General features: G+C 46.4%; 1 protein-coding gene across 2 annotated transcripts in view; it reads left to right on the plus strand.

Moving 5' to 3' along the window:
* SMG7 (SMG7 nonsense mediated mRNA decay factor) overlaps nucleotides 1–25,888 on the plus strand; it is a 110,021-nt gene that overhangs the window by 24,841 nt on the left and 59,292 nt on the right. For both annotated transcript variants that reach the window (XM_054037129.1, XM_054037130.1), the window contains exons 2-4: nucleotides 13,873–13,904; nucleotides 14,969–15,086; nucleotides 16,790–16,922. In XM_054037129.1, coding sequence (XP_053893104.1) covers nucleotides 13,873–13,904; nucleotides 14,969–15,086; nucleotides 16,790–16,922 — 283 coding nt within the window. The remainder of the gene's footprint in view (nucleotides 1–13,872; nucleotides 13,905–14,968; nucleotides 15,087–16,789; nucleotides 16,923–25,888) is intronic.

Below are 25,888 nucleotides of genomic sequence, written 5' to 3' on the forward strand. Positions count from 1 at the left end.
CGTGACTTTATTTTGTGAGCGGGGTGGGGTGGGGGGTGGAGAAGAATAATACAGCTTACACTAATTTATAACTTCAAGGTTAGCACTCTGTTACCTCTCCACAAGAAAGACTCTAGCTTTCTGCCCACATGTGTACCAAACAAACTGCCATACATCTCTTTATCTACCACTTCCTAAGAGACCAGGTAAAATTTAAAAAGCATGTGTTAGTATTTCACCTGGTAAATCAGCTCTAATTCAGATTAGATTATGAAAAATGTGAATTTAGAAAAATGGATTGTTGAATGTTAACTACCTGACAGTATCTTTGATAGAAAGGTGTTGAAAGCTATTTTACAAGTGTATGTAAGAAAAATTAATGTAAAAATTTTCATGAGGATTGGGCTGCTCTCTCATCCTGTCACTGCTAAAGTGTGACATGTTTCTCAGTGTGACTTAAGATTTCAGTCCTGAAATCAAAATATTTCCCTTTTTTGAGAGTCATGATACTTACTAACTTCATGAAAATGCATTTTCTTGTTACAGTCACTAGGTTAGATTGTTTTAAATTTTGCCTATATCAAATAGGATCTCTAACTACATTTTAAGCTTACCATTTATTTCTTATACTTTTCAACTGTCTAAACAGATCCTCTTGCCTTGTTCTAAACCACCTATTTGTCTTAACAGAACAAGTGTAGGCAACGACTTCATGGGCACGCTAATGTGTGTATCTGAAATTCATACTGGAAGAGCACAATTTTTTTTATTACACACTAATATAGAATTAAAAACAAGTAACAAAATCCAACTATAACAAGTTCTACTTTGGGAATTGCTAGCGCACATACCCAGACTTGAGTGGGGAACTGTGCATACAACATAGATAAAGAACTTCCAGATATAGGTGTTGAACCATACTTCTCTAAACTTGTACATAATAGAAATAGGAAATAATATGAAATATTCCTGCATCATGACTGGTTCTTGTGTATTTGCTATAATATATAATTTGGGTTCTGAGGAGATATGTAAACAGACTTAGTTTGTACTGGAAACGAATGTTTTTTCTCCCATAGAACATGATGGGATGTCTAGATACAATAATTTGATCCCTGACGTTCAAATAAACTTGTTTATAAAACATCTCCTGATGAAAACTCTTGTACAAAATAACATCCAGAATTAAATAAAATAATAAAAGTCAACATTCTAAAAAATGCCAGCAACAAATGGAGGGAATCTAATACAGGAAATGAAGTGTCAGTTTAGTGGAATAAATGTGTGACCAGCAGTGGTCATATGTTGTTTGTTTTAAGAACACTTTCACTGCAGATTTGACAAAATGCAAAGAAGGTACCAATGGAGATTTCTAAAGATAGCTACAGCACTCGACCCAAGGTTTAAGAATCTGAAGTACCTTCCAAAATCTGAGAGGGATGGGGTGTGAAGCATGCTTTCAGAAGTCTTAAAAGAGCAACATCCCAATGTGGAAACTACAGAACCCGAACCACCAAAAAAGAAAATCAATCTTCTGCTGGTGGCATCTGATTCAAATGATGAAAATGAACATGTGTTGGTCTGCACTGCTTTGGATTGTTGTTGAGCAGAGCCCATCATCAGCCTGGACGCATGTCCTCTGGAATGGTGGGCGAAGCATGAAGGGACATGAATATTTAGTACATCTGGCACGTAAATATCTTGCAATGCCGACTACAACAGTGCCATGTGAATGCCTGTTCTCACTTTCAGGTGACATTGTAAATAGGAAGAGGGAAGAATTATCTCCTGTAACTGTAAACAAACTTGTTTCTCTTAGCGATTGGCTTAACAAGAAGTAGGACTGAGTGGACTTGTAGGCTCTAAAATTTTACATTGTTTTGTATTTGAGTGCAGTTATTTTTTGTACATAATTCTACATTTGTAAGTTCAACTTTAGTGATAAAGAGATTGCACTACAGTACTTGTATTAAGTGAATTGAAAAACTATTTTTTATTTTTCCAGTGCAAATATTTATAATAAAAAATAAAGTGAGCACTGTACACTGTTTTCTGTGTTTGTAATTGAAATCAATATATTAAAATGTGGAAAACATCCAAAAATATTTATATAAATAGTATTCTATTATTGTTTAACAATGCGATTAATCGCAATTAACTTTTTTTTTAATTGCTTGACAGCCCTAATTATAACTTTACTAAAGAGAGAGAAGATCCTAGTTTCTTATATTTTCTTTAGGCATTTAAATAGCAAACAGTTTCCTCCTTTCCAAGATGAATAATTTGTTAGAATATGTATATATCTTATCACTCACTCTTGTCTCATAGAAATTCTCATAAATGTATACATCTTTGCACTCATAGCTCTTCCTCTATATTTTAACTTTAAAAAAAGTAACTTTGGAATGGAGGTCATGTTTATGTTGGGAGTTCTAAGGGTGATAAAGCTTCTATTATAGCTGGTATTTACCTGTTTCAATTAGACCTGCTCTGAGTAGGTTTAGATGACATGGTGGTAAACCTCAGGAGCTGCAAGAGGCTTTTTAGCAATATTGGAAAAGCTAGTATGGGCAACTGGGGAACAGTTTTTTTTCCCTCCAAAAAATCCCTAGCGTGGATAAGGTATTAGAAGGATTTCAGTGGTCATGTAGACTAAAGGCTTATCTACATAGTGAGGTTTTGCAGATTACCTTTGTGTGTGCTCTTGAAAAATAACTATTCCAAACAAATTGCATTCACGCAGCTCACTCTTGCCTACTACCCTCTGAATCAATGCATACGCAAGGCACTAACTTGTTTCAAAATAAGTGCTTAGTGTTCTGGGCAGGAATCCCATGGTGCTTTATCCTGTTGCTGGGTTCTATGCATTATGGGGATTTTGTCATAGCACATTGTGGGATACCCACTGGAAATCTGGGATGTAGAGGTCATAGCAACAAATTGCTGAGATTCCTCTGAACACATCCCATGATTCATCTATCTTGTGAGTTAGCAGCACTTTCTAACTGCTGTCAGCGAGCATGGAAGGAACACAGCTGCATTCTACAGTCCAGGCATTCATTAATACATAGATGCTGCTGCTCATGTATTTGGAATCATGCATCCAGGTGGCTTCGGCAGCCAGCTGCCACACTGGCAAGTTGTTTTCAGCAGAGCAGGCAGAGGAGGATGCGATCAAACAGTTAATTGTGCATAAAGCTTTCCTGGAACATCTTCATTCCATTGAGTGCCATTTCTGGGTTCGAGAAACCAACTCTGGTGGTAAAGGATCATGATGCTGACCAGAAGTTGAGGCAGAATTTTGGGATGACAAAGAGCACTTTCCTAAAGATCTGCACAGAACGTAGCGGCATCATACCAACGTGAGCTCTCTCCTCACTGTGGAGAAGAATGTGGCCATCACCATCTGGACGCTTGTCACCTATGATTAGTTAGCTACCAACCAACAGCAATTTGGTGTTGGTAGATCAACTGTTGGGATTGTTGTCATGGAGGCATGCACTGTTTGTTTTAAGAAGGTGCTGATGGCATGAGTCCTTCATCTTGGCAGCACGCAGCAGGTTATTGATGGATTTGCACAGCGAGGGTTCCTGAAGTGTATTGGTGGGCCATTGATGCGATCCACGTGCCTATTCTTTGTTTCCCTCTCTCCCTGACCAGGCCTCAGAGTTCATAAACAGAAAGGGGTACTTCTCCATGGTGCTCCAGGGCCTGGTGGATCACTGTGGCAGATTCACTAATGTGGGATGATCTGGAAAGGTCCATGGTGTTAGGCTCTTTTGAAACTCATGCCTGTTTTGTGTAATGAAAAATGATGATTTTGGTCCCAGGACCGCTATGAACATTATGGGTGGTCTGATTCCTCTTGTCATTCTTGTAGACCCAGTTACCCTCTGTTTCACTGACTTATGCTGCCTTTTACTAGACACTTGGATAGGAGAAAGGACCTGTTCGACTATCCCTGAATAGCTGCAGAATGACAGTGGAAATGTGGTATTTTATGAAACTTTATTGAACGTTTGTCAAAATAACCTTTTATTGAATGTCAAGCAGTGCAAACAATAAAAACCAGCTATTGAACCAAAATTATTATTCATTATAGCATGAGAGATGAAAGTACAAATTGTATCCAACACTGAAGTGCAGTTGTGCAACACGTTACTGAGTACATGTATATCAGTGCTGTACTGGTCACAGGCCTGTGTAAATGTGATTTGTGCCTGGCGTCTTTTCCTTGGAATGTGGAATAGTGTGGGAAGAACCTTTGTTTGTTGTGGGGGTGGTGATGGATTCTAGAACTTGCTGTTTTCAGGATCCTGTGGTATAGGATATCTACAGAAATGCCTGTTGGAGCCTTGTGAAAGGTACTGCTGTTCCTGGAACATATTGTTCTCCACAGGCTGCAGGCCATTGCAGCAGCATGTTCTCAAGATGGTTTGTCTTTTGCACAAGGTCTGCATCGCTTGTCTCTGCATCACCTGTCTCTCTCTGCAAGGAGAACTTCCCTGCACTCCACTATTTATCCCTCTTTTGGGATGCTGCCAGGAGGTCCCCAAACATTTTGTCTTAGGTCTTCCTTTTCCTGCCTTGGAAATGAGTCCAGAGTTTTGCAACTGATAGCAATCCTGTCTTTGGAGATTGGTTTCAGGGGCAGAAGTTGGGAGAGTTGAGAAACAGAACAAGTAGTTATTGTAGGTGATTCAAGTCTCCATGGCAACAATGATACACTCTCGTTCCTCAGTTTTGGAATACTATTTCAGTAGTTTTTTCCCAGTCTGGGTAGAGTTTGGAGATGGTTAGCAGTGTTTCACCTTATTTTCCCTTTCCATAGCAATTCATTTTTAATCCTAGGAGGTTGGTGCAGTGGGTGACAGGAGTGGGAAGTGGGGCTTGTGGGGTTTGTGCCACTTATAGGCATGGGTGAGGGGTCTGAGGTGGTCGGCAGGATTTGGAGGCTTGCATGGGGTGGGGAAGGTTGAGAGTTCTTTGAAATTAACATAGCCTGTTAAATGAGGCACCAGTTGCATTTTATCTTTATTTTTCTTGTAACCATTTCTGACTTTTATGCCTCCTAAATTGTACTCAGTTAAAATCTGTCTTTGTAGTTAGTTAACTTATTTTGTTTTATCTTATCCAGTGTGTTTGAATTGAAGTGTTTGGGAAACGCCATTTGGGGTAACAAGATGTGTGCTTATCATGTCTATTAATAAAATGATAGGCTTTATATAAGTTAGTTATCCAGGAGAGGGCTGGGCAATACAGGACATATATTTCTGGGGGTAAATCTAGGACTGGGGATGTGCTGGGGTCACCTTGCAATATACCCAAGGCTGGTAAGAGCCAGTGTGGCTGGATGGCTGCGGCGCGCACACACACACACACACACACACACACACACACGCGACTTGCATGCTGGATGCTGTTTGTGAGCAGTCTAGTCTGGAGGCTACAGCGGCAAAGCAGTGTAAAGTGCATCTGAGGTTTGCGGTCAGGAATGACACAGCTACTCATTGGTCTGGATTGTACCCTGGGTATGTCACAGCCCCACACAGGGGATAGCCTGTCTTCACCCATAAATCAGACAGCTGTATTTACAGCTATTCTGACTTGGAGATGAGAGAGAAATTATGAATGACAGTTAATACTACCCATAGACTTAGGGTACGTCTTCACTACCCCCCGTATTGGCGGGTAGCAATCGATTTATCCGGGATTGTTATATTGCGTCTCGTTAAGACGTGATATATCGATCCCCGAACCCGCTCACCGTCAACTCTGGAACTCCACCAGAGCGAGCGGCGGTAGCACAGTCGACGGGGGAGCCACGGCCGTCGATCCCGCGTCGTGCGGACCCCAGGGAATTTGATCTTAGATACTTCGACTTCAGCTACGCTATTTGCGTAGCTGAAGTTGCATATCTTAGATCGATTTCTCCCCCCCCCCCCCCCCCCCAGTGTGGACCAGCCCTAATTCCTTGGAAGTCTAGGATGCATAGGAAGAGGTATATGATTTTAAATATACTTAGGCTTGGTCTTCACTGCAAAATTAGGGTGTTGTAAGCTGCCTGGCGTCAGCCTACTTGTGCATGTACCTGCACTTAAATTGGCCTCCCACCTATGTAAGTGCACTGTCATAGCAGTGCAGTAACACCACCTCCCCCAGGGGTGTTGAGCCAAGGTCAATCTACTGAAGTTGACATAGTGTGAGTATAGACACTACGTTACTTATGTCAACCCCAACAGTCCGCTAGCAGCTGTCCCTCAGTGCCCGACACTGACTGCTCTGGTCGCAGTTGTCAGTTCCACTGCCCGAGAATCCCAAAGGCCAGAAGTCCCCCACCTCCCTCTTTTAAAGTCCTGCGATTTTATTATTATTTTTTTAATGCCTTTTCCTGATTGTCTGGCTTGCCGAGCACACCTAGCAGCTCTCCGTTGTTATGTGCCATTGATCATGCCAGCTGTCTGCTCCAGATGCACTGCGGCTTGGAGTAGACAGGAAATATTGGATAATCTGGACCAGGAGAAGAGGCTCATGCAAGCACAGCTACAGACCAGCTGTAGAAAAGGGACATATAAGAGCAGATTTAATGGGGGATTCAGGAGAAAGGGTACAACAGTGACAGGCAGCAGTGCCACGTGAAAATGAAGGAACTGCATCAGGCATACCAGAAGACCAGAGAGGCCAACAGTCAATCTGGTGCTGAGACACAGACCTGCTGCTTTTATAAAGAGCCACATGCCATACTTGCGGAGACTCCAGTACCACCCCACAGACCACCATGTATAGCTCCAAAGAGCTTGAGTCACAGGCCCCTGGCATGAACAGCAAGAAGGAGGATGGGGGATATGCGACCAGCACCTGTTTGAAACTGCACTGCAGTCCTGGCAGTCAAGCAAGGGCGAGCCTGGTGCAGAGAAAGGAACCTCGGGTAAGTGTGCAACTGTATTTCCTATTACAATGATGTATTGATGGCGCCCACAGTTTAACAGGACACAGCCATCGACTTTTCATTACTTTACTCATATTAGAAGAGATAGCGGTACAACAAAGAGAGGTAGAGTTATCTGCTTTTCATTCCTCTGTAGAGTTAAGCAAGGGGGCCACACGGAGCAGTTTGTTTTTATAAACAGGGATGTCCCTGGAATCCTCCTGAGAGATCTCGGTGAAACTTCCATGGATGTACTCTGCAGTTCTCTCCCAAAGGTTTCTAGGGATGGCAGCCTTATTTCTTCCTCCACAGTAGGACACTTTCCCACGCCAGTCAGTAATGACTTGGGCAGGCACCATTGGAGTACACAGGCTAACAACATACGGTCCCAGCGGCTTTGGGACTCCAGCAGCAGCTGTGCTCTGTATACCTTTGTTACTTCAGGAGTGAGATATCAGCTAAATCACCACTGCCTGTGAAAAATGGTGCCAGTATTCAGTGCCATTGCCTATACTCATAGTTTCATGCAACCTAACTATTCCCTCCTCATTTCCTTCCCCCCAGCGGGCCATACGCACCGTGATTGCTGTGAGTGGCACCATGCACAAGCACTCCAAAGCAGAAATGTCAATAAGCATGTCTTGTTTAAGACTTTAGAGAAGAAAGGGAAGGGAATTCTGAATCTTAACTTTCACTTTCCATTGTGACTATATTGACAATAGTGCCTCTGTTTTATCTACAGCTGCTCTGTTGTTACATCGAGGGGTTTCCTCCTCCACACCTGCAGAACTCCAGCACCAGATAGAGAGGAGACAGAGGACATGATTCATGAGATCCTGCAAGCCAGTGCTGCATCAGATTGTGAGCAAAGGTCCTGAAGGGTGAACATTGCAGACATCCTGGAGAAAGACTAGGAGCTCCAACAGGAAAAAGGAGAGGGAGATGCATCAGGACATAATGGGGCTTCTCCAGCAACAAACAGATGCTGCAGACTCTTGTAGACCTACAGGTTCAACAGTCCAAGGCTTGCCTCCTTTTGTAGTCCACTGAGAACTCCATTGCAACACCTCTTTAAACATTCCACATGGCATCAGGGGCTGCATCCCTAACCCTACCACTCCATCCTGGTGCAATGTTAAGAACAACCACAGCTTCACATACTCTGACCTGTGAAAGCCACGGTTTGGTATATAGATAGCTAAAATGGACCTGAGTGTGCTTTCCCTTTAAGTTCTGTTACATTAATATATTAAATTTTTAATGTATTTACTTTTAAATTGCACAGGCTTTTTTTTTTTTTTTTTTTTGCACTGGTTTTGTTACTGAATAAAATTCTATTATGTGGAAAAGAATTCATCATTAGTAGGTCACAACATATACTGCAGAGTTCCTAGCAGTTCAGAAAGCACCCACTCACTTGTTTCTGTATAGTGTGACACAACAAATTAGGTCAGTGATAGTGTAATAATCATAAAAGGACAGCAACCACTGCAAAATTAATAGGTGCATTGGTAGTAATCTATATCTGTACACGAAGCACCAAACAATTCCTAAGAGGCCCCAAAATAGCAGGGCCAGGTGGATCACCATACAGTACAATGCAATACTGTGGATCACTGGTTAAGTACTCTTTCAAAGCCTCCTGAGTCATATAGCTCTGCAGTGAGCTCTTCTAATCACCCTTATGTCTGGCTGTTCACTCAGCAGACAGCAGGCATCTTTTCCCCATTTGTTTCACAGATGTTATTCAGGACACAGCGGGCAGCTATAACCATTGGGATTTTTTTTCACTGAGATCCAATCTTGTGAGTAAATAATGCCAGGGTCCCTTCAGTCTACCAAAAGCACATTCAGCTGTCATTCTGCACCTGCTGAGCCAGTGGTTGAATCTTTCCTTGGTGCTGTTGAAATGGCCAGCATATGGTTTCCTGAACTGAGGGATTAAGCAGTAGACTGGGTCCCCTAGGATCACTATTGGCATGTCAACATCACCAATGTTAATATGCCAATTGAGAAAAAAAGTCCTTGTTTGTAGGTTTCTGAACTGTCCTTTGTTCTTCAAGATGCATGTGTCATGCACCTTCCTGACTGGCTAATGTTGATGTCGGTGAAGCGTACCCGGTGCTCCACCAACTTGCAATATCATAGAAAAGTAGCCTTTTCTCTTGTACTCTGTGACAAGATGGTCTGATGCCAGAATAGGGATATGCATACTTTCTATTGCTCCACTATAGTTTGGGAATCCCATTGCTGCAAATCCATCCACTATGACCTGCACATTGCCTAGAGCAGTGGTTCTCAAACTTTTGTACTGGTGACCCCTTTCACATAGCAAGCCTCTGAGTGCGACCCCCCCCCCTTATAAATTAAAAACTCTTTTTTTAGATATTTAACACCATTATAAATGCTGGAGGCAAAGCGGGGTTTCGGATGGAGGTTGACAGCTCGCGACCCCCCCATGTAATAACCTCGTGACCCCCTGAGGGGTCCTGACCCCCAGTTTGAGAACGCCTGGCCTAGAGTAACAGTTGTAATAGCCCTGCACACAGAATTACCCCCACAATGGATTTTCAAGCTCCAAAATTTTTTCCTGCTGACCGCTAGCAATCTGACATTGCAAGTTTCCACAATGCGATTACCACTTGCTTCTTCACTGTCAAAGCAGCTTTCGTTTTGGTGTCCCTGAGCTGGAGGGCTGGGGCAAGCTTGGCACACAGATCCAGGAATGTGACCTTGCTCATCAACCGAAACCCAACCCATTACAGTGCAATCCCACCAGTCAGTTTTCATTTCTTAGGCTCAGAGGTGACACTCCACTATCTGCAGTTGCTCTATGAATGCTACCAACAACCTCGAATTGGTTCTCACTATGTTGTCCAGCAATCTGTCCTCCAAGAAATGATAGTGTTCCATGCTGATTTTGATTTTTAAAATGTCTCTGCAAATACTGGAGGATCATGCATCTTGTCCTTGCAATGCTTATGACAATATTTCAGAGCTGTGCAGTCTCCATGCTTCTGTCAGATGGCGGACAGCAAAGGCGGCCATGCAGGTTCGTGGGATTTTTTTCTGAAAGGCACGAAAATTATGGGATATAGATAACATGATGGAATTGAGACAGTTGCATGCTGGGAAGCTGACCCCTTATCCCCAGTCACCGCTGCGCAACCTTTTTTCTGTCCCACTGTGCTCTGCCAAAACTTCTCAGAAGAAAGTGCATTGGGCAGTAGTGGGTTGCAGACTGGGTTACCAACCCATTGTGCTTGGCACTGTATATTGACACACTCACTCCTAGTGAGTACATGCAGTGCCAGGGAGAGGAGCCAAGTATGCACGCGCACAGGCGATACACTAACTGCAGTGGCTTTATGCCGATGTAACTTGCGGTGGCAAAAGTTTGTAGTATAGACATGCCCTGATATTTAAGTAATTTCCATTCCTTGTTTTATAAACTTGTACTTTGTTAGGGCCTGCCCACAAAATGTGGATTCCATTATGACAAGTATAGGGACTTAATATAAGGAGTAGAGGTTTTGATTATTTCAAATCATAAATGTAGTGTTCCAAGACAGGCAGATAAGGTTTATTTAAATATGCTGTACCAGTGATCACATTTTATTAATAGTTTTCTTTTGTTTTAATATTAAATGGTAGTAATTATTCTAAGGTCAAAGAATTGACATAAATTGGTAATTGACTTGGTGAAAACTGATCCTTGAAAATGAGTTAGTCTTAACAATTAACATTAAGAATGAGTTATTTTTTCTGGGTATTAAACTCAAGGGTGAGTCAATATAACTAGTGTTATGATGTGCCTATAGGTTTCCTTTTTTTAAAATTGCACTTTATCTCCAGTGTGAAACTGCAAGAAGAATTGGATGCATCTTCCATATAGACACACAATGGAGGCTTTGATTTGGGACATTAGTGGTTCAGAAATATTATTCCTACGTATTGAAACTCTAACTGTTCTTACTCTTTAAGGGCTAGTCTACACAGGAAAGGTTTACTATTTATTGTAGTGTAGGTACATCAATTATAGGTACATCAATTATAATTCTTTTTTGAGTGTCCTCTGCATATTCCCACTCATGGAATGCACTGACCTTGTCAGCGCAGACAGTGGAACCTAACCTCCTCATAGCAGTGCCTGTTAGAGCCATTCATGCATCCTTCCTACCTCTCCTCTCTGCATTCCAGAACAATCTGAGGGCAAGGCTATGAAAGGGGATGTGGTGCCCTCTGCTTGCTGCCTCAGTTCCTTCTAGCCACACCGGCAGAAAGATCTGGAGAGGTTCACATCTATCCAATCAGGATTTGTCTCTCAAAGAATTTAGTGGTTTACTTTAGTGTAGTTTTTAGTGTCTCTTTAGTGAAAAGGTTAGTTGGTTAAGGAAAAGGGGTTTTTTTTGTTGTTTTTTTTTGATGATGATGATAGATAGTAGTTAATTTCAGTTCTGACTACTGGTTCCATGTCAGATCTGAAAGTTCAGACTTGCTTTTGAAAGGCGCACCTCTTGTCTTGCAGTCTTTCTGGCGTTGTATGCCCACACAAAACACCTTGAGGAGGGTCACTCTCTTTCAAGATGCTCTGTCTATAGTACACTTGCTCTGAGGGCATGCAAGGAATGCGAGAACAGGCTGTAAGTCTTACTGCGTCATGAATCTCTGGTTGCAGAGTCTCTTGGACCCGACACATCCAAGGGATCCGTATTCATAACGAAAAGGCCTGTGTCTGCTCCTTACACCTCTGGCATTAAGAACAACGCTATGTAGAAGGTTTCAATCACTGCTCAAAGATCACCTCAGTGCAATCAGTTTCCCCCAAATCATTGGACTGACCTTAAAGGCACTCGGACTTAGTCTGTTTCAGCTTGTGAGATGAAAGCCAAACCACAGGAGAAACCCTCGGATCTTTCTACTTCAGTTCCAAGATATGCAAGACAAGAAGGCTTCTGTTAGCAAGGACAAATTGAGAGAATCCTCAGATCGATTGCATCTAGATTGGATAACATTAGATCCTAAATCAAAGTCTAAGATTCTGGTTGAAAGTATATCCCTGCCTAAAAGTCATCCCCCAGTTCTGAAGACTGCATTGGATCCAAAGATTGTTGGAGCAGGAAGTAGTTTCTTCATCTCCTATTCACTCTTTACCAACATTTACTATGGTAGTGCAGGTACACCATGCAGATCGGCAATTCCATAAGTTACCAGAACCTGAAGAGACAAGCTTTTTCTTCTGAGTGGGATAAAGTGAAGGTTACTGCTAGTTATCCTCCTCGAATGCCCTCCTCCTCACAGCCAGAGAAGAGGTGAGAAAAGTTGTCTCAAATATCCTCCAGACACTCCATTTTACACATGCCAGGTCTTGTAGGGTATGTCTACGCTGCAATAAAACATCTGTGACTGGCCTTTGTCAGCTGACTTGGGCTGCAGGGCTCATGCTGCAGGATTATAAAATTGTAGTGTAGATATTTGGGCTGGGGTCTGGGCCCTTGGACATTCTCCCCTTGCGGGGTCTCAAAGATCGGGCTCCAATATCTGCGCTGCAATTTTATAGCCCTGCAGCCTGTACCCCGAGAGTCGGAGTCAGCTGAGCTGGGCCAGGTGCAGGTGTTTATTGTAGGGTAGACATACCTGTGTTGTCTTCAATAATTTGTAGTATAGACTTGCAGTCAGAGGAAGAATTGGATGTGTTGGACATACCAGGATACCTCCTGGGTTCTATTCTCATCAGAAGGAATACACGGTCAATATGGTGCCTATGTATCATCACACCCTCCCAGATATGATGTGGAGCATGAATTTGTTTACTGGCATGAATGAGATAGTGTTCTGTACTTGATGGCCTTTGTCTAAGCATTATAGAAATATTTTGTGTTCTCATTGACTTAGGAATCTCTCCCACTAGAGATCAGGAAAAGTCTCTCTCCTTGGATCTGAGAGTTACCTGCTTTCATGGAGCATTTCCTCTGCTATAGTTCCTGCTACTGTCAGATGAGCAGCATATGACTCGTTTGGAACATTAAGTGGAAGGGGTTGCTTCCTCTTGTGAAGATGTTTTCTGTGAACTTGTGGACAGAATGGCAGAGACACTGAAATTCCCATCTGTTACAATGGAAGAAATATCCCAGCCTGTTTGACATCCTGAGTTCTCCATCAAAAAATTGCCCTTCCAATATTAGATGGACTATGGCAACCTGAAAAGGCAGCGCTCACTCACACTTGCTCACACGCGCGCTCTCTCTCTCTTGCACACACATGCACACCCCCATATAGGTCACTATCTCTTCAGAGACATTATCTAGGTGGGTTAGACAGTGCATAGAGGAGAGCTTTAGGTTAACATCCATTCAACTCCCTGTTGGGATTAAGTCAGTCTGCCAGAGCAATGTCTACTTCCATAACGTGGTATGTAGGATATGTCTGCACTATAAGTGCTACAGCTGCAGCTATGCTGTAGTTGCACTGTAGCATAGACACTACAGTGATAGAAGGGATGTTTCCATCACTGTAGTAAATCTATCCCCTTGAAGCAGTAGCTAGGTCAGTGGAAGAATTGTTTTGTCTACTTTGCTGTACCCACAGTGGAGGTTAGGTTGACCTAACTACGTCAGACAGGATGAAATTTTTTCACAGCCCTGAGTGATGTATCTAAGTCGACCTAACATTTAGGAGTAGACCAGCTTCAGATCTGTTCTAATTGCAGAGATCTGTAAGGCTATTACTTGGACCTCTATACATACCTTTACAAAACAATACTCCTTTGACCTAGTATAGACCAGCCCTAAAAAGACTTGAATCCTTGTCTTTGTCCCGCACTCAAGCAATTGTGTTTTTAAAAAAAGAAAAAAACCCAGCAACAACAAATTCCTCCCCCCCGCCCTCCACTTGTTTGGTGTAACTTGATTATCTTCATCAGTCCTTGTTAATATCTAATGTCTTGTCCTGTCTTCCTCTTGCAGGCAGGCAGAAGTCCTGAAGGCTGACATGACAGGTAATTGTCTTTTATTTCACCATTAGTGCAGTTACTAAAATTGTGTTTGAGTCCTATTTTTCTTTGTGCTGTAGTGACACAAAATGTGTACCAGGCTCCTAATAGGAGTGAGACGATGGGCATAAAAGAAGCAGGCGGTAAAATTTCATTTTAACTTTGGACATTGAGACCTAACTGAGATCCTGAGTTCAAACAGTTACTTATAAACATGATCTAGTGAGTAGCTGGGATTTCCAAGAACTCTGGAGTGTGCAGGTGGTGTCCTGTTAAAGGTCTATTCTTCCCATGTGGATAAACGGAGAATGCTTTACGAGTGGCTATACTCCCTGCTGTAGATGGAAAATGAAAATCTGAAACTTAAATAGTTAAAACTCACATGCAGTGCCTTAAAACACTTATGGAGAGACAAGTCCTTTTCTCTCCCAGCTGGTGACGTAGGATGAGTCCTATCTTCCACCTGGGAGGAGAGAGCAGGACTGGACCTAGCTCATATGTCTTGGGTAATGACTGATCTGATACTTATTTAAAAATTAATAGCAGATATTCTCAGTAATAGAAAAGATGTGTCTCTGGTTTCTAGCACCAAAGATGCTGGAACTGCTGAGTCCAACACTAACTTGTGGATCCCCCAAATGCAGCCTGTGAAGTCCTAAAATGCAGCTTTGCAGCATCTATCTTCTGGCTTTTACAAGATAGCTTCACTAGCAATAAAAACAGGCTAAGTGGTAACTTAGTCTTTTTCAGAACTGCAATAATTATTATGTTGATGTGCTTTTGGTAAAATAGTTTGCATATGAAATTCATGTGCAGTCCTCTGGTTTCTAGTAGCTTGTCATTTTGGCCCTTTGTTGCAAAGCCTGCAAATCTCTTCCTGGTATTCATTAGTGTTCCTAGTTTTTGTTTTTTGATGAAGCTGTAATTGAAGGGAGGTGTGGCATGGCATTGGGTGTGGCATGAACATGATGTTTTCTTTCCTGGGGTAGGAATGGGAAAAATCAGTTGAAATGATGCTGTTCTATGTACTGGGATGTGGTAAATCTGTTTTTGTTTTTTTTGATGCTCAGATTCGAAGCTGGGTCCAGCTGAAGTCTGGACATCCAGACAGGCTCTACAGGACTTATACCAGAAAATGCTAGTAACTGATCTGGAGTATGCTTTAGACAAGAAAGTGGAACAGGATCTGTAAGTATTCTAATCACAGATATTCACATGTGTTTGTGTACTAGAGCAGGATCCTTCCAAGACGTATGGAAGAATGGGTACAACCTATAAAATGGGCTCAATTTTTCTGTAAGTGGAAGTTTGAATAAATACATTTTGAATAATCTTACACTGAATTTAAAGAACTAGGAGGAATATATGAGAATAGGGACTGAAAGGATGTTTACAATTCCTGCCGTTAAGGACTTTGGGGAAAACCCTTCTGTGCATCAGAAAATCTCTAATGGATTTATACTCACAAAAAAGGACTTGTAAATAATAGTTCATTGTTTAGGCATGTGCAGCATACACACTGTGAGTGAGATGCAGGATTTATGGAACTGATTAATGTTGGAGAGTGGTGTGTCACTTGTTACATAGAGACTTCCCAATATGTAATTCCTAGTGAAATCCCTGCAGCATTCCCAAAAAGTTGTTTGAGAATTCTAATCAATGGACCTGCCTTTTTAGTCAACCAGGTAAATAGGGAAAAACAGACTATGTCCAAGAGGAGCTGCTCTGCCACATAATCTTTGTCATGGAAAAGACTTTGGGTACTCAGCCTTAGCAATTATAGTGTAGCTCCCACCGAGATCAGGGGATGGGATCTAGCTCCACTTGAGAGCCATGTGGGTGAGACACAGCTCAGAACAATAGACTCAAAAACAAAAGACTCAGTCACATTTGCTTTACCCACTAATGTCAACTCTTAACTTACAAATGAGCAAGTGCCACCCTGCCTTACAGCTGAAGCACAGAAGTAGAGTACTGTGTGTTGGTAAAACAAGCTGGAAGTATCCCTGTGATCAGTATGAGAAGAGGGTGGTGCAATCATCACTGATGAAGATCCTCTTATGGGGTGAGGACTAGTGGTGTTGAGTCCCCCTCAGTTGTGTGAGGTTGAAGGGAAGAGAGGCATTTGCTTTTCTGTTACCATCAAGGAAAGATGGATCAGAAGAGCAGGAAATCTTCCCTAACACTGCCATTCTGAGCATTCAGGAAGCTGGTGATGGAGGAGCTCCAAATGTTTGTTCATACTAATTTAGGGACAAAGACTCTATGCCAGAGATTGGGTAGAGATCATCTAGGGATAGTGCTCTAGTGAGACATTCAGTATGACTTCCTCAGAGCCAGGTGAGGATCTTGCTGGCTTGTCCCCCGACTTCTACCCCTGGATCTTATTTGAGGAACAGGAGCATCTTTTTGTACCAGCCTTGGTTAATAGTCTGCATTTCTTCCAGTCCCTGGCTGAGAGTCTGAAAGAGCATGATGTTAAAGCTGCTGGATGTTCAGACATTTCGGCCTGACATCAGTTCCTGAACAGTTTCTCTAACCCTGTCCGTGAGACTGATGGTCAAAGCTTTATGACTAATAGTGCTTGACCTGCTGGTTAGTGCTGGCAGCAAATAAATAATTGTTAATGCTGAAATAATCTATTTGGTTTTGGGGGATTTTGGGGGGCGGGGGAACTTGCCGTTCTTCCCTGTTTGACTTTAGATTTCCATTGCATGTTCTGTTCCATTTTAAAGGGGAACAGTTAAGGCACTAGAATAAGTGGAGAGCTTTGATGGAGTTAGCGCCAGGTGCCTTATAATTGTAACAAACAGTTTTTTCCCATCTCAGTGAGCTCAGTGTCTGCCCAGTGAGTCACTGCTGTAGCCAACAGAATTGTGTTTTATTCTCAGCTGGAATCATGCTTTTAAGAATCAGATCACGACACTTCAGGGGCAGGCAAAAAACCGAGCAAACCCGAATCGGAGTGAAGTTCAGGCAAACCTTTCTCTGTTCCTAGAGGCAGCTAGCGGTTTCTACACACAGGTGAGTTCTGAAACACTGGTCTCTGTACAAATGCACAACCTTGGAGCATGAGATTTTTTACACTTTTGCCCTGATAGTGAATGTATGCAGCTCCTCTGCTTAGCTTGAACTGTTTATTTGCCAAATCTAGTATGCTCTCTCCAGCAATTGCTTATGCTTGAGGCAGACAAGCTCCCATAATGCACTTGACCAATTGTTTAATATTGTACATGGAGAAGGAAGAGCATGAGGTATTCATTCCTGATTCCTGCAGCAGTCTGAGTCTAAAAATAGTAAAATATTTATTATAGGTGAGGCTGGTAGACCAGCTTCTTACTAAGGTTTCCTTATGCTTCTCATTATAAGACCCTGTATTCCAGTCCGGGTTTTTTTTTTTTTTTTTTTTTTAACTTTACCAAACTTTACCTGCTTGGCTGAAATTTTCAATGCTGGGTGACTGCCTTCTCTCTCCTCTTCCCCCCCCCCCCTTTTTTTTTTTTTTTTTTTATTATTTCAGCCATAACTATTCAGCTGTTTCTGATTGAGATTAGGGAAAAATACACTGGTTTTCAATGTCAAAAAAATAATCTGAGAACCTTTTCTTTGGAAAGCATTAGTGTCCTCATGCTTTTGAGCAGGGACTTGAAATTTGGTAGTGGGTGGCCTTTGTGTCAGGGATGTGCCTTTTGCGTCAGGGATGTGCCTTTTGCCAACCCCCTGAAAATCTGCCCATAGTTAACCAAGTTATGAGTAAAGCTACGATTTAGTCACGGGTATTTTTAGTAAAAGTCATGGACAGGTCACAGGCAAGAAACAAAAATTCACAGCCATGACCTGTCCATGACTTTTACTAAAAATACCCTGAATAAATCTTGTGGGGGCGGCGCGGGCCACTGTGGGGGAGGTGCCCAGGGTCAGCAGCATCCGCTGCCAGGGCCCGCCGACCACGGCTGCTCCGTCCGTCTGCCCGGGGACTGCTGCTAGGGGTCGCCCGACCAGCCGCTGCTCCGGCCAACTGCCCCAGGGGCCACCCGAGCAGAAGCTGGTGTGGCTGGCCCCAGAGTCAGCTGCTTGGACCGCCCTAGGGTCAGCCACACCGGCCACTGCAGAAGTCACGGAGGTCGCGGAAAGTCATGCAATCTGTGACTTCCACGACCTCCATGACATACACTGAGCCCTAGTTATGAGCCTTTGATAAATTGCAGTTTGCATTTGCTAGTGTTTAACAGCTGAAATCTCCAAAGATTTTATGTACACGAGGCATTATTGAGCCTCTGACAGCGCGTATTATTGACTAGATTGTGCATGCATCATCCCCATAGAGTAAACTGAGCATGCTTTAGTTTAGGGTTATGGGGGCTCAAAAGGACTTCCACTGTAATGACTGCTCCCAGCTACTCTGGGTCAGGATAGAACTGGGCACTGGAATAAAGAACAGGGAACCTGTTTCTCAGCTACACTCAATAACCCCCTCTGCTGGCACCCATACAGCATGAAGGAGGAAGTCATCTGATTCAATTACAGAAGGGACAAGATGGACTGAGGTTGTTGTGGGGAAGGGCTGAAGGAGTAGAATGGGACAAGGTGCCTGGGAGCTGAAACTGGGACTGGAGGCTGGCAGGGGCATGGAGACTAGGACTGGGAATCAGTGGGATGGGGCGAAGGAGGAGAGGAGACAGATCTGAGAAGGAACAGGGTCATGAGGAAGAAGTGGAACTGGTTGGGCAAAAGGAGCCAGGTGAGGGGAGGATGCTGAGATTGGGTGAAAAGTCTAGGGAAGAAGAATGGGACTGGGAGCTAGCAGGGATGGGGAACGTGAGTGGAGCTAGTGAGGATGGGGAACATGAGCAGGCAATTAGAAGGCAGGGGAAGAAACCAGCAATTTGGGGGAAGGAACTGGGAATGATTGGGCAAGGAGACTGGGAAAGGGAAGAGATTAGTTGGGAAAGGCAATAATTTACTGGACAAAGACTGGGATTAGAAGCCTGAAGTGGAGACTGGGACTGACTAGGTTAGGAGAATGGGACAGTGATGGGGCCAATGATGGGGTAGACACAGAACTAGGACAGGGTTAGTTTTAGGAGACAGGGCAGAAGGTGTGAAGCTCTGGGGGGAAGGGGCAGAAGAGTCTGTGCCCATTAGAATACACTCCCCTCCAGAGCTTACAATGGAATCCAAAGTCCCTGCGTCTCACCATTCCCCTGCTGCCAGCAGATATCTGTGAAATCCACTGGCAAATGTCCCATCCCCCTCTAGTGCTGGTCCAAATAGAGGCTAACCTTCTACTGTTACTAATTACTCTCTCCATTCTAATGACAGAGGTCTAGGCAGTAGAGCTAAAGGTTCTAATCCTGTTAATGACTCATGTGCATGTCAATGTGATGCCATACAATGGATTTTTTTGTTTGCTTTTTTAAGAAAACAAAGGAAATAATAATTAATGAGCAGATATTCAATATTCTTCTTCGAGTGCTTGCTCATATCCATTCCATTAGGTGACTCCCAAGCCCAACTTAGGTGGTGGGGTCGGAGTGAGACCCTGACGGTCGTTGGAACTGTGGAGCGCGGCATAGCTGTCCTCCACTCTCCCTAGCTTACTTAGTCATTCAAAGTTATAGTTATAGTTGTAGTTCTAGTGTTTATAGTTAAATAGTTTTAAAGTTGTTATAGTTGTTGTTGTAGTTCAGGGGGTTAAGGGGGTCGTCTCCCCCTTTCTCCCCCGGCCGCGGGCCCGGGCTCATGCCCAACGCTCCCGGCTTCAAGCAGTGCGCCTCCTGCGCTAAGCCTATGCCAACGAGCGACCCGCACGACTCCTGTTTGAAGTGCCTGGGAGAGTCCCACCAAACAGACAAATGCAAGATCTGTAAGGCCTTCAAACCAAGAACCAAGAAGGAGCGGGACTTTCGGCTCAGGCAACTCCTAATGGAGGCGGCACTTAGCCCGGACACTCCTTCCACGGGCCAGACTCCGACGCCTAGCACTTCGGTGCGCAGTGCCCCGGCGGCACCGGCTATGACGACCACGCGAGTGGCGTCAGACAAGCCTCCCCGGCACCGGACCTCGTCGGCACCGCAAACACAGCAAGTGCCGCGGCGCCGGTCATTATCCCCAGGGCATAAAAAAGCCCATAAGACGGGGACGTCCGTGCCGAAGACGCCGGCTCCCCCAGTGCCGGGGGTAGAGCCGCGTCCGCCGGTGGAGCAACGGAAACAGGCGCCTCCAGCACCGTCGACTCCGGCGCCGAGGCCGTCGAGTCCGGTACAAATAGCGTCTCCACCGAGGCCGGCGGTGATACAGTGTCTCCCGTCGACTCCAGAGACCTTCGCGGCGGCGAGAGACTTGATAGCTCTCACGGAGCCGGCACCGCCTCAACCACCGGCACCGACTGTACCGTTGACTCGCCCGGTACAGTCAAGAGGGAAACCTGCCTTGATGCGCCCTCCATCACAAGGGCTGGAACCTCGGCGCCGATCCAGGTCCCGAAGCAGGTCCCCACGCCGCTCGCAGTCCCGGCACCGAATATCGTCTCGGCACCGGTCGTACTCGCGGCCAAGATCTTCGTCGCGGCACCGGTCTACGTCTCGGCACCGCTATGATCGTCGGCACCGATCAACGTCGAGACGTAGTTCTCGGCACCGCCACGCTCGACGCTCGACGTCGAGAGGCCGCTCCCGGCACCGGGCATACTCTAGGTCCTCGTCGAGGTCCAGATCTGACTCCCGGCACCGACGAGGTCATCGGCACCGGTCGCGGTCCCGGCACCGATCGCCGGCACCGCACAGAGATAGATCATCTCCGGACCGGCACCGCAGACCACGGGGATCGTTTCATCTTTCGCGGCACCGCCATGGCCGTCAAGATCGGCGTCTCGCTCCTCGGAGGACCTGTCGAGATCGGCATACCCCCCTCGGGCAGGCCGAGGAACGAGACTTGGGCCATTGGCAGGAGAGGGCAGAGGACCACTCTCATGGACCATCTCACTGGTCGTTTTGGACCCCGTGGGCGTATCACCAGGAGCAAGGGGCTTCATTACCATCGACCTCTCGCTCGGGTCACTCGGTCAGAAGGGCCCCAGAATCCACCATCTCTCGGCCTCCGCCTGGAGGCGTGGAGGCTTCTGTGTCCACACCACCCGACACCGTGGACCCAAGTGCAGGTGACGCTCCGACCCAAGACCAGGGGGACCGGGACCCCCCCTTGGATCCACTACCACCGGAGGCGTCCTCCTCCTCCTCTCCGGATGAGGCAGTGGCGGGCACTTCATGCACGGGTCCCCCTCCGATAGATCTTCGGGCTCACCAGGATCTCCTGCGCAGGATGGCCCGTAATATGGACCTGCAGACGGAGGAGATAGTGGAGGTGCACGACCCGATCGTGAATATCCTTGGATCGGATGCCCCATCGAGGGTGGCGTTACCCTTGATCCGCACGATCCAAACGAACGCGGATACGATATGGCAGACTCCTGCCTCCATTCCACCCACAGCGAGAGGGGTGGAAAGGAAATACTTTGTCCCATCTAAGGACTATGGGTACTTGTACACACACCCCCAACCGTGTTCACTGGTGGTGGAATCAGTGAATGCACGAGAGCGCCACGGCCAGCAGGCTGCAGCGCCAAAATCAAAAGAGGCTAAGCGGCTTGATCTGTTTGGCCGTAAGGTTTACTCAGCCGGAGGGCTACAACTTAGAGCGGCGAATCAACAGGCGCTACTGAGCCGCTACAATTTCAACTCCTGGAACTCTATGGGGAAGTTTAAGGAGTTGATTCCCCAAGAGTCCAGGGAAGAGTTTGGAGCTATGGTTGAGGAGGGTAAGAAGGTGGCTCGGACCTCCTTACAGGCCTCCCTGGACATAGCGGACTCGGCCGCAAGGACCCTGGCCGCAGGTATCGCTATGCGCAGGACCTCCTGGCTCCAAGTTTCGGGTTTGCCCCCTGAATTACAGCAGACCCTACAGGATTTGCCCTTTGAAGGACAGGGGCTGTTCTCGGAGAAGACGGACTCTCGATTGCAGAGCCTCAAAGACTCCAGGACAATCATGCGCTCCTTGGGGATGCATGTTGCGGGTCCCCAGCGCAGACCATTTAGGCCGCAGCCTCAACGTTTTTACCCCCCTCCACCTCGTCAGAGACAGGACCCTGCCAGAAGGCGAGGGCGAGGTGGTAGGAGAAGATGGGCTGGCCCTCAACCCGGTCAGAACCAAGGGCCACCAAGACCACCTTCAGGTCCTAGACAGAACTTTTGAAGGTGCGGTCGAGGACGGCGCCCCAGTCATCCCCCAGGATCCAGCTCCCTCCTTTCGGGATCGCCTCTCCCACTTCCACCGTGCTTGGTCCCTTATAACTTCGGACCGTTGGGTCCTCCGCACGGTGGAGAGGGGATACGCTATCCAGTTTTCTTCTATCCCCCCCTCCCACCCCCTTTCCCCGTCCCTCTTCAGGGACCCTTCTCACGAGCAACTTCTTATACAGGAGGTTTCTACGCTCCTGGCCATGGGGGCCATAGAGGAGGTTCCGATAGACTTAAGGGGCAGGGGATTTTATTCCCGTTACTTCCTGATCCCCAAGTCCAAAGGAGGTCTGCGGCCCATCTTGGACTTGCGCGGACTCAACAAACTCGTAGTAAAGTTGAAGTTCCGCATGGTCTCTTTGGGGGCCATTATCCCTTCCCTCGATCCTGGAGACTGGTTCGCCGCCCTCGACATGAAAGACGCATACTTTCACATCTCAATTTACCCACCTCACAGACGCTTCCTGCGATTCATGGTAAACACGGTGCACTACCAATTTACAGTCCTTCCCTTCGGCCTATCCTCGGCCCCAAGGGTGTTCACGAAATGTATGGCTGTCGTGGCAGCGTACCTTCGTCGGCAAGGGATACAGGTGTTCCCGTACCTAGACGACTGGCTGGTGCGCGGTCGCACCAAGGAGCAAGTTCAAGCTCACGTCCACAGAATAGTGCACACATTCAACAAGTTGGGCATCCTACTCAACAAGGACAAATCCACTCTAGAACCTACCCAGAGAATAGAATTCATCGGCGCAGTTCTAGACTCCAGACGTGCACAAGCCATCCTGCCAGACAACCGATTTGGCACCATCACGAACCTCATTCAAGGGCTCAAGGCCTTCCCAACTACCACGGTGAGGTCGTGCCTTACCCTGCTGGGTCACATGGCTTCCTGCACGTACGTAACCAGGCATGCCAGACTTCGACTTCGCCCGCTTCAAACCTGGGTGTCATCAATATACCGTCCACATCGGGACAGCCTGAACATGGTGGTCACGGTCCCGAACTCGGTCCTGGCCTCCCTCACCTGGTGGCTAGATCACACTGTAGTCTGCGAGGGGATGCCATTTCACGCCCCACAACCCTCCCTGCACCTGGTCACAGACGCGTCATCTCTGGGGTGGGGCGCCCATCTCAACGAACACCATACCCAGGGCCTGTGGACTGCACCCCAGCTAGCCCTGCACATCAATGTTCGGGAACTGATGGCGGTGCGCCTGGCGTGCCAGGCATTTCTCAACCTCCTACGTGGCCGATGTGTGTTAGTTCTCATCGACAACACCACGGCCATGTTTTACATCAACAAGCAAGGAGGAGCACGTTCGTCAATTCTATGCCAAGAGGCCATTCGCCTGTGGGACTTCTGCATCGCCCACTCAATCCATCTCACGGCATCGTTCCTCCCTGGAGTCCAGAACACTCTAGCGGACCGACTCAGCAGGTCCTTCCAGACGCACGAGTGGTCTATCCGTCCGGACATCATACATTCCATCTTCCAAAAGTGGGGGTTTCCCCAGATAGACCTGTTTGCATCTCGAGACAACAGGAAGTGCCACGTGTTCTGCTCCCTACAAGGTCGAGCTCCGGGCTCCCTCTCGGATGCATTTCTCCTTCCCTGGAAAGACCACCTGTTTTATGCCTTCCCTCCGTTTCCTCTGGTCCACAAGGTACTGCTCAAATTGCGCAGAGACCAGGCACAGGTAATTCTGGTCGCTCCAGCGTGGCCGAGACAACATTGGTACACCACACTGTTGGAACTCTCGGTTCAGACACCGATCCCGCTTCCGTTGTGTCCGGATCTCATCTCTCAGGACCACGGCCGGCTGCGTCACCCCGACCTGCAATCACTCCACCTCATGGCGTGGCTGCTCCATGGTTCACCCAGGCAGAGCAGCAATGCTCACACTCTGTCCAACAGATTCTGCTGAGCAGTAGGAAGCCCTCAACACGCACCACGTACCTGGCCAAGTGGAAGCGGTTCTCCTGTTGGTGCGAACAACGAGCCACATCCCCGTTGCAGGCACCCATTCCCCTTATTTTGGAATATCTCCTCTCCCTAAAACAGCAGGGGTTGGCGATATCTTCAATTAGAGTTCACCTGGCCGCTATATCGGCCTTTCACCCAGGGGAACTCGCGTCCTCGGTATTCTCTAACCCGATGGTCGTTAGATTCCTCAAGGGCTTAGACCGGATGTACCCACAACAACGTCAGCCCGTTCAGACGTGGGACCTCAACCTGGTTCTCTCCAAGCTCACAGGTCCTCCATTCGAGCCACTGGCCACCTGTTCTCTTTTGTACCTATCCTGGAAGACAGCCTTCCTTGTAGCCATCACCTCAGCAAGGCGCGTTTCTGAACTCAGGGCGCTTACATCCGAGCCCCCTTATACAGTTTTCCATAAGGATAAAGTGCAGCTTCGTCCACATCCTGCCTTTCTCCCTAAGGTGGTTTCTCCTTTTCATATCAACCAGGACATCTTTCTCCCGGTCTTTCATCCCAAACCACATGCCACTCGCCAGGATCAACGTTTGCATTCCCTGGACGTACGAAGGGCCCTGGCCTTCTATATTGACCGCACAAAGCACTTTAGAAAGACGACGCAACTCTTCGTTGCAGTGGCCGACCGAATGAAAGGCTCACCGGTCTCCTCACAACGCCTATCCTCCTGGATTACGTCTTGCATCCGGACTTGCTATGACCTGGCAGGTGTCTCAGCACCGCACCTCACCGCTCACTCCACGAGGGCCCAGGCTTCCTCGACGGCTTTCCTGGCACAAGTTCCGATTCAGGACATTTGTAGAGCAGCGGTTTGGTCATCAGTCCACACATTTACAGCTCACTATGCACTAGTGCAGCAGTCCAGAGACGATGCTGCTTTCGGATCAGCGGTTTTGCACACAGCAATGTCTCACTCCGACCCCACCACCTAAGTTGGGCTTGGGAGTCACCTAATGGAATGGATATGAGCAAGCACTCGAAGAAGAAAAGACGGTTACTCACCGTTGTAACTGTTGTTCTTCGAGATGTGTTGCTCATATCCATTCCAAACCCGCCCCCCGTCCCCACTGTCGGAGTAGCCGGCAAGAAGGAACTGAGGGGGCGCCGGGTCGGCTGGGGTATATATTCAGCGCCATGAAGGCGCCACTCTAGGGGGCTCCACAGCCGACCCGCCGGTGTTGCTAGAGTAAAAATCTTCCGACGATTGCGCACGCGGCGCGCGCACACCTAATGGAATGGATATGAGCAACACATCTCGAAGAACAACAGTTACAACGGTGAGTAACCGTCTTTTTTGCTGTCTCCTTGTTCAGTGTGTGGCCCCAGGCCTTCTTTACTGCTCACTGTTCAAACCCTGCTCTGTAGACAGAATCATTAATTTCCTCATAGGTTTTTCTGTGGTGCTCATCACTATAGTATCTGAGAGTTTTTCACAATGAATTTACTTTCAGCAAAGAAACAGAGTAAAGTCAAAAGTGTTCACTAACTGGCTGTCCAATTTGAGACACCTAGAACCTGATTTTTAGAGTTTTTAGCATCATAGAGGACTTCATATGTTCAAAGCACAGCTCCCATTGATTTCAGTTGCAGCTGTGAGTGCTCAGTACTTCTGCAAATCAGACCAAGAGTCTCAAATCAAGCATCCATAAAAATGAGAAACACACAATTAGTTGACCACCTATTGAAAAGCATGGTTTAA

Source organism: Malaclemys terrapin, chromosome 8, assembly GCF_027887155.1.
Source record: "Malaclemys terrapin pileata isolate rMalTer1 chromosome 8, rMalTer1.hap1, whole genome shotgun sequence".
Classification (NCBI taxonomy): Eukaryota; Metazoa; Chordata; order Testudines; family Emydidae; genus Malaclemys; species Malaclemys terrapin.